Source organism: Pelodiscus sinensis, chromosome 32 (assembly GCF_049634645.1).
Source record: "Pelodiscus sinensis isolate JC-2024 chromosome 32, ASM4963464v1, whole genome shotgun sequence".
NCBI lineage: Eukaryota > Metazoa > Chordata > Testudines > Trionychidae > Pelodiscus > Pelodiscus sinensis.
Window position 1 is genome coordinate 1,640,546 of NC_134742.1, and position 8,995 is coordinate 1,649,540.

Genomic DNA, 8,995 nt, shown 5'->3' on the forward strand with positions numbered 1-8,995 from the left:
CCTTTAACCCCAGGGGGAACAGCCCTTCTCTGCCTTTCACCCTGGCTCGACCCCGCCAGGCTGTTTGGTGCCGGGTTTGTCTGTTTTTTCCTGCAGGGGCCGGGGGAGGGCGCCCACCACCGTAGCGTCCGGGCGCCGATCCGGAGTGACTCTCTTCCCCCCGGTGGCGGCCGCCGCGGGCTCCCCCTTCGCTTGCGGGGCAGGAGGCGCCTCCGGGGAGGAGAGACCAGGCGTCCCCCGAGCGGAGCCCGGTTTCTGTCCACACGGGGGAGCAGGGAAGCGGTTTCCTCGGCTTTTTTTTTTCTTCCCCCCACCAGGGGGCTCTGGGGAGTACTCGGGGGGGGGGGGAAGGCGGGGGGTTGAGCTTCCTGGGTCAGGCACCGCCGCTGCAGGAGGCGCCCCGGCTGCAGGTGAGCGGTGCGCCCTGGGCGCACGGACGCGCCCTGGATCTCCCCAAGGGCGCTGCGCTCTAGGGCGCACGGCTCCCAGCCCCGGGGGGGAGGGCAGCAGGAGCCATTGGGGGAGGAGGGATCCCAGCCCCCCTCCCCCTCCCCTGCAGCCCCGGCTTGAGGAGACGGGGAGGGGCGGGAGGGGACCAAAAGCCGGGCCCTGCCCAGGCTGGGGGGGGGACGCAGCTGCCCTGGGTTTAGGGGGAGCCCCCCCCACACACACCCGCCAGAGCGGCTGCTTAGATCCTGCTCCCTTCTGGGGTGGGGCCCAGACTCTCAGAAACGTGTCCAGCCCCCCCCCTTACCCTCCCCCCCGTGGGGCAGAGTCAAGGGTGTTTTTCCCTCCAGGTCTATATTTTTTGTCAAGGGGCAGAGAAAATTATCTTTAAAAATTACAAAGAGGGGGGAGGTTTCGGGGTCCGTTTCAGGGATCCGGCCGACGGGGCAGCCTGTTGGGAGCATCTGTCTGCCGGGAATCGGGGCAGGACCCAGAGCCGACCCCCTTTCTGAAACCTCCCTCCGCACCCGCACAGGCCGCAGAGACACGGCCGGCTCATCCCAGCCTCCCCAGGGCCAGGGAAATGGCTGCGGTGGACCTAGCCCAGGTAGGGGATTCTTCCAGCCGCTGTGGGGGGAAGGAGAGGGGCAGAACACACAAGGGGGTGAAGAGGGTGGTGGCAGGCCAGCGGTAGGAGGGCGTCAGTTTCCTGTAAGCCGAGCATTTGGGGGGCCATGCAGGAGAGATTCAAATGCCACCCAGTGGATTAGCAGAGCGCCCAGGTCGGTAGCACCGGGTGGTGCACCTCTGCATGTGCCTCGGTGCACAAAAAAAATTATTCCGCACAGGGACAGGAAACCATTGGAGGGAAAGTCGGGGCTGGGGTTTCTCTAACGGGGAGCCTGGTCTAGGTCCCCTTCCCCAGCCACGGAGCCACAGGTCGGCAGGGGGCTGACCCCTGGTGTTTTCCCCGCAGGGCCAGGTATGTCGGGAGATCCCCGAGGCTGGGTCGTGGGCGGGGCCCCGTGCCCTGGGGGAAGGGCCTTGCGGGAGCCCCGCCCAGCTCCCCAAGAGGCAGGAGAGCACAGCTGAGGGGCCAAGCCCTGTCTGCCCCTTGTCCCCGCGGACGCCGGCCCGCTCCTGGCTGGGACGCTCGGAGGGGGAAGAGTCTCGTGCCAGGACGACGCAGCCGCTTCCCCGGTGCCCGGAGGCCAAGGGGGCGGTTTCGGAGCCGGCCGGCGAGGACGTCCACGGCTGGCAGTTCCACCCGGGCCCGGCCCGGCCTGGAGAAAGGCCCCGGGAGACCCTGGCCCGGCTGGGCCGCGCGGTGCGGCGCTGGCTACGGCCCGAGGCCCTCACCAAAGAACAGATGCTGGAGCTCGTCCTCCGGGAGCGGTTCCTGGGGGCGCTGCAGCGGCCGTGCGGGCCTGGGTGGCGGCGCGGGGGCCCCACAGCAGCGAGGAAGCGGCCGCCCTGGCGGAAGTGTACCCGGAGCCAGGGGAAGCAAGCCAGCCCACTCAGGTAGCTGGGAGGGGGAATTGTGTGGGGAGAGGTCTGGAGGGGGAATTGGAGAGGGCTGAGAAGGGGGAATTGTGTGAGGAGAGGTCTGGGGGGGGAATTGGGGAGGGCTGAGAAGGGGGAATTGTGTGGGGGGAGGTCTGGGGGGGGAATTGGGGAGGGCTGAGAAGGGGGAATTGTGCGGGGGGAGGTCTGGGAGGGGGAATTGGGGAGGGCTGAGAAGGGGGAATTGGGGGGGAGGTCTGGGGGGGAATTGGGGAGGGCTGAGAAGGGGGAATTGTGGGGGGGGAGGTTTGGGAGGGGGAATTGGAGAGGGCTGAGAAGGGGGAATTGTGTGGGGGGAGGTCTGGGAGGGGGAATTGGAGAGGGCTGAGAAGGGGGAATTGTGTGGGGGGAGGTCTGGGAGGGGGAATTGGGGAGGGCTGAGAAGGGGGAATTGTGGGGGGGGAGGTTTGGGAGGGGGAATTGGAGAGGGCTGAGAAGGGGGAATTGTGGGGGGGGGAGGTTTGGGAGGGGGAATTGGAGAGGGCTGAGAAGGGGGAATTGTGGGGGGGGAGGTTTGGGAGGGGGAATTGGAGAGGGCTGAGAAGGGGGAATTGTGGGGGGGGAGGTTTGGGAGGGGGAATTGGAGAGGGCTGAGAAGGGGGAATTGTGTGGGGGGAGGTCTGGGAGGGGGAATTGGAGAGGGCTGAGAAGGGGGAATTGTGGGGGGGGAGGTCTGGGGGGGGAATTGGGGAGGGCTGAGAAGGGGGAATTGTGTGGGGGGAGGTCTGGGGGGGGAATTGGGGAGGGCTGAGAAGGGGGAATTGTGGGGGGGGGAGGTCTGGGTGGGGGAATTGGGGAGGGCTGAGAAGGGGGAATTGTGTGGGGGGAGGCCTGAGAGGGGGAATTGGGGAGGGCTGAGAAGGAGGAATTGTGGGGGGGGGGGATGCCTGAGAGGGGGAATTGGAGAGGGCTGAGAAGGGGGAATTGTGGGGGGGGGATGCCTGAGAAGGGGGAATTGGAGAGGGCTGAGAAGGGGGAATTGTGTGGGGGGGAGGCCTGAGAGGGGGAATTGGGGAGGGCTAAGAAGGGGGAATTGTGTGGGGGGAGGCCTGAGAGGGGGAATTGGAGAGGGCTGAGAAGGGGGAATTGTGGGGGGGGGGGAGGCCTGAGAGGGGGGAATTGGGGAGGTGGGAGGGGAGAACTGTGGGGGGGAAGCCTCAGAGGGGCGAATTGGGGAGGAGGGAGGGCTGGGAGGAGGGGAAATGTGGGGGGGAGAGAGGGCTGGGGAGGGGGAATTGTGGAGGGGAAGAGGGAGGGCTGGGGAAATGTGGGGGAGGAGGGCTGGGGAAGGGGGGAATTGTGGAGGAGGGAGGGTTGGGGGGGGAATTGTGGAGGAGGGAGGGCTCGGAGGGGGGAATTGGGGAGGAGGGAGGGCTCGGAGGGGGGAATTGGGGAGGAGGGACGGTTGGGAGGTAGGTCAGGAGACGGGTCCGATGGGAAATGAAAGGATAAAATCAAAAGGAGTTTCCGAAAGATCTCACCGCGCCAAGCGATTGGGCAACAACATGGCAAACAAAACTGAATGTGGACAAAGGCAAAGTCGTGCACCTTGGAAAACATTCCCCCAACGAGGCACAGAAAACAAAGGGGACTGATTTGGCTGCAACGACTCGAGAGAGAGAGAGAGAGAGAGAGAGATCTCGGAGTCATTGTGGCTAGTTCTCTGAAAACATCCCCTCCGTGCGCGGCGGCCGTCCCAAAAGCAAACAATGTTAGGAATCATTCAAAAAGAAATCGAGAATAAGACAGAGAATCTCTTATTGCCCCTCTCTAAAACCACGGGACGCCCACAGCTGGAATCCTGCATACAGATGTGGCTGCCTCAGCCTCAAAAAGCTCTCTTGGCCTTGGAAAAAGTTAAGAAAAGGGCAACAAAAACGGGTCCGTTGGAAGAGAGATTTAAAAAACGGGGACTTTTCAGTTTAGAAAAGAGGAGGCTGAGGGGGGGATAGGAGAGAGGTCTGTAAAATCATGAGTGGTGCAGAGAAAGTGACTAAGGAAAAGTGATTGACTTGTTCCCGTAATATAGGAACTAGGGGGTCACCCAATGAAAGGTTTAAAACAAACAGAAGGAAGTTTTTCTTCACACAGCACATAGTCAACCTGTGGAACTCCTTGCCTGAGGAGGCTGTGAAGGCCAGGACTAGAACAGAGTTTAAAAGAGAACTAGATACATTCATGCAGGTTAGGTCCATCAATGGCTATTAGCCAGGCTGGGTAAGGAACGGTGTCCCCAGCCTCTGTGTGTCAGAGGGTGGAGATGGATGGCAGGAGAGAGATCGCTTGATCGTTACCTGTTCGGTTCACTCCCTCTGGGACACCTGGTGCTGGCCACTGTCGGCAGACAGGATACTGGGCTGGAGGGACCTTTGGTCTGACCCAGTCTGGCCGTTCTTATGTCCCCCCCAGAGGGAATTGATAGCAGGGGACAGAAGCGTGTTGACATGCAAACTTCCCGGAGTTTGCAAGGGGAGGGGTTGCCGGCCGGCAGGGCAGCAGAGATCACAAAACACTGAGTAGAGCCATCCAGGCAGGCCTGGTGTTGACAACAGCTGGGTTCCCTGGAGGACATGAACAGCTGCACAATCCAGGGACAGGAAAAGGCCAAACTCCCTGGCAGGGGTGGATGTTTTCGATTGCCAAAACTGGGTGGTGTTCCCCCGACAACAGCCGCATGGCTCTCCCTGGTTTGGCGCCAAGAGGCCGCGTAGCCTGGAGGGAGGAGATGCTACCTCGTTAACCTCGCTGGGAAACTAAGACGGAGGAGTTTGGGGAGGTTGGTGAGGGACCGGTTCTGGCTGTTTCAGGAGCCGGTGACCTTCGAGGAGGTGGCCGTGTATTTCACCGAGGAGGAATGGGCCGAACTGGGTCCCACGCAGAGGAGCCTCTACCGGGCCGTCATGCAGGAGAACTACGAGACGGTGACTTCGCTGGGTACGGGATTCCTTGTTCCTTCCGTTAGGGGAAACTTTCTCTCAGCAGACACCAGGTTCAGCTTTCCCCTGTCCGAGAAACGTGGCACTTTTGATTTGCGTTCTGCTCTTTGGTTTCCCTCCCTCTTTTTCCCAGTGGGAAACTCTGGGGCTGTGTCTAGACTGGCACGTTTTTCCGGAAAATCAGCCGCTTTTCCGGAAAAACTTGCCAGCTGTCTACACTGGCCGCTTGAATTTCCGCAAAAGCACCGACGATCTCATGGAAAATCATCAGTGCTTTTCCGGAAAAACTATGCTGCTCCCGTTCGGGCAAAAGTCTTTTTCTGAAAGACTTTTGTGCAAGAGGGCCAGTGTAAACAGCACAGTACTGTTTTCCGCAAAACAGCCCTGATGGCGAAAATGGTGATCGGGGCCTTTTTTGCGGAAAAGCGCGTCTAGATTGGCCACGGACGCTTTTCCGCAAAACATGCTTTTCAGGAAAAGCGTCCTGCCAATCTAGACGCGATTTTCCGAAAATGCTTTTAACGGAAAACTTTTCCGTTAAAAGCATTTCCAGAAAATCATGCCAGTGTAGACGTAGCCTGGGAGAAGGTGTAGAAATGTCCCTACAATGTCCGAACTACAGATTTTAAAAAAAGTTATCCTCTCGTCCCATCCCTCCCGATAGAACGACCATTTCCAAATACGTTCTTAAAAAACGAGTGGAAAACTCAACTGTTTTGCCAAAAAAAAAAAATCTGGGAGGCATTTCATAGGCACGTGGTGAGCAAGACACGAGAAATCGTTCTTCCGCTCGGCTCTGCGCTGATCAGCCCTCAGCTGGAGTCTTGTGTCCAGACGTTGATAAAATCCCATTCCAACAAATCTCGTTTGCGGAGAAGTCGTGTGGAAGGTTTCACCCCCCGCGACGGCGGCGTATCCGGCCTCAGCAGTTGGCTAATTCCTGCTGCGCCCGGTTCCCCCGGCGTCTTCTCGAGGGTCTCTCACGACCGTTTTCCCACGCCCCCGCAGCCTACAGGAGGGGCCGGGGTGGGTCGTGAAACTTTCCTCGACCTCCACTGGTCATTCACTCCTCCTCCCCGCATCCCACCGCAGGACTGCCTGTTCCCACGCCCGACGCGATGGCCCGGCTGCAGCGGGGGGAGGAGCCGTGGGTCCCGGACCACCAGGCCCCCACGCAAAGGGGCAGCCCCGGAGATGCCTGCATGGGTGAGGAATTGATGAAACAGACCCAGCTGCCCCCGGCCGGCGAAAGGCACCGGAGTGGGGTTCCCCCAACGGCCTCGTGCGCTCCCCCAGGTCGGTCGGGGTGTATGTGTGTTTGGGGGGGAAAGGGAGGGGGTTGATTCCTGGCTTCATGAGGTCCCTGTGGCTTTAGCTCCCCCCAAATATGCTTTGTGGGTCTTCGGCACCCTAAAACTTCCTTGTACCCCCGGCTCCTTGGCCTCCCTGCGCTCAGGACCCAGCATCCCTGGGGCCGCGTCCCTGGGCCCCTCTCTGTCAGTAAGAAGCCATCTGAGGGGCAGGGGCTCTGTTTTCTAGGCCGGGGCAATAAATGTTAGTGGGAGAGGCAAGGTTTTGGTAAGTGGTCAAGAGCTGCACATTTCTATGGGAGGGGTGCAGGGTGTGGGACAGAGACGGGGTGCAGAAGGGGGCTCGGGGTAGGGAATTGGGGGGCAGGGTCTCAGATGGAGGTTGGGTGCAGAAGGGGGCTCAGAGATTGGGGGGCAGGAGGGATTTGGGGGCTGGGAGGGAGTTTGGGGGAAGGAGGGGTTTGTGGCTTGGGGTAAGGGCTTGGGGTGCTGCTCAGTATTCCCTCTTAAGATTTTTTGCTCTTTATGTGTGGAATAAATTTTGTTCTGTACACCCAGGCGCACACAGATGTGCACCACCCAATAGAAACACAGGCTAGTGGTTAGCTGTGGGCGCCATGAATCCCCGCCCCCGTTCCTTTGGCTTCCCTTGCCCGGCGTGGCGGGGGACCGCCTGGCCGTCCGTGTGTCCAGCCGAGGGGTGGAAAGCAGCTGACCCGGGAGGGGGGTGTGTCTGCCTGGTTCCCAACGGGCGGGGGCTTAAAATCGGGAAACGCTCTTCGGTATTAGTTCCCCACATCCCCCCGCTCCGCTCACCCGCGCTCTGTCCCTCGGGCAGGGTGTCCGGCGTCCGCGGCCGACGTGGTTTCCCGGTTGAAAGTGGAGGACCAGCCGGGGGCCCCGGCGGGGCAGGGCCGTGGGGAGGAGAAGGAGGAGGAGATAACGCCCCGGGACATCTGTGACGGTAAGCTCCGCCCCCCCTCAACCCGAGCGTGGTTTTCCTCGACTTTATCGACTTCCCTCTTCAGCAGGAGGCGTGAGACGGGGGAGGCGGGCTCAGGGAACGGGTGGAGAGTTGCACGAGTCAAGCACCTCCCACTTCCTGGCAAACCAGGAAGTCGGCTCCGTGCCCGCCCCCTTCTTGATGGACATCTGCCAGTGCCGGGGGTCGGGGATGAAATTGGCCCGTTCTCCGTTAGGCGGGATCTTGGTTCGTTTGTTTCCCCGCTCCTCACGATTTTCCCCTCCCTTTTTTCCTCTCCCTCCCGGCACAGGGACTGATCCCGCGCTTGAGTCTCCTTCCGTCTCGGCGGGCGAGGGCCCGGCCCGCGAGAGTCTCCCGCCGCCCGTCCCCGCGCCCAGGACGCCGGCCGCGACACCCGGGCAGGGAGAGCCCGACCCCCGCCCCGTCCCGGCCACCCTGCCGCCCTGCTCCGAGTGCGGGAAGATCTTCGCCGACGAGGCCCGCCTGCTCCAGCACCAGCGGCTCCACGCCCAAGGGAAGCCCTTCCCCTGCCCGCATTGCTGGCGCGGCTTCCTCCGCCGCTGCGACCTGGAGTCCCACCGGCGCTCGCACACCGGCGAGCTGCCCTTCCCCTGCCCCGACTGCGGGGAGGGCTTCTCCCGCCGCAGCGAGCTGGCCGCCCACTGCCGGGGCCACATGGCCGCCTGGCCCCACGCCTGCCCCACCTGCGGCCGCCGCTTCCGCAAGCGGGCCGTGCTGGTCAAACACCAGCGCACCCACCTGCAGGACGACCGCTACAAGTGCCCCCAGTGCGGCCAGGGCTTCAAGCAGCCCGGCCAGCTGGAGATGCACCGCTACAGCCACATGGAGGACCGCCAGCACGCCTGCTTCCGCTGCGGGGAGATCTTCCCCCAGCGGGCCCGGCTCCTGGCCCACCAGGCCGGGCACCACCCCGACTCCTCCTACCGCTGCGTGGACTGCGGCCAGGCCTTCGCCCAGCCCCGCCACCTCCTCCTGCACCGGCAGAGCCACACCGGCTCCCGCCCCTTCCACTGCGCCGTCTGCGGCATCGGCTTCGGCCGCAGCTCCGACCTCCGCAACCACCAGAGCATCCACGCCAGCCGGCCGCCCCACACCTGCCCCCTGTGCCGCCAGGGCTTCTGGGACCGCGCGCACCTGGCCACCCACCAGAGGAGCCACGGCGGGGAGGATCCGGACCTCGCAGGGGCCTGGACGGGGTGAGCACGTCACGGCACACGTGTGGCTCTGCCCAGCCTCGTGTGGCACGGCCGGCCTCCGGAGCGGGGCTGGTCTGTGCCACGGCGGCCGCCTCCGGGCGTGGCCAGCGGTGCGCGCCGCAAATAAAGTCCTCTCGGAAAGCGCGTCCCGCTGCCATGAGACCGGCTATGAACACGAGGCGTCCCGTAGCGCCACAGCGCGGGTCGACACGAGGGCGTTATTTCGCAACCACTAAAGTCGATAAATCCCAGAATAACGACAGGGAACTCGCCCGACCCCGCGACTTGCCTCCACGGCAGGCTCCGTTCATGTGGCTCTACCAAGGAGAAACGAGTTCGAAGGACACGGGGGCATCGTGAGTTCAAAAGAACGGCCACCCGACCGCTCCTTCCAAATAACTTTTCGGAAATCGGCGGGAGGGAAGCGGGAGGCCAGATTTCAAAACAAGCCAGCCCGTTGATTTTGAAACAGCGGGCTTTGGTCGCGCGGACGTGCTGTTTTTCGAAATGACGGTTTCTCCTCCGTTTTTTATAAAG

At 62.4% G+C, this 8,995-nt stretch overlaps 1 protein-coding gene across 1 annotated transcript in view; it reads left to right on the plus strand.

The window, feature by feature from the left end:
• The first annotated feature begins 427 nt into the window (after nt 1–427).
• Nucleotides 428–8,995, plus strand: part of LOC106732878 (uncharacterized) — a 30,241-nt gene continuing 21,673 nt past the window's right edge. Inside the window, 7 exon segments of the mRNA XM_075913352.1 lie at nt 428–1,054; nt 1,424–1,856; nt 1,859–1,968; nt 4,818–4,944; nt 6,039–6,242; nt 7,095–7,220; nt 7,531–8,458. Coding sequence (XP_075769467.1) covers nt 1,031–1,054; nt 1,424–1,856; nt 1,859–1,968; nt 4,818–4,944; nt 6,039–6,242; nt 7,095–7,220; nt 7,531–8,458 — 1,952 coding nt within the window. The 5' untranslated portion in view covers nt 428–1,030.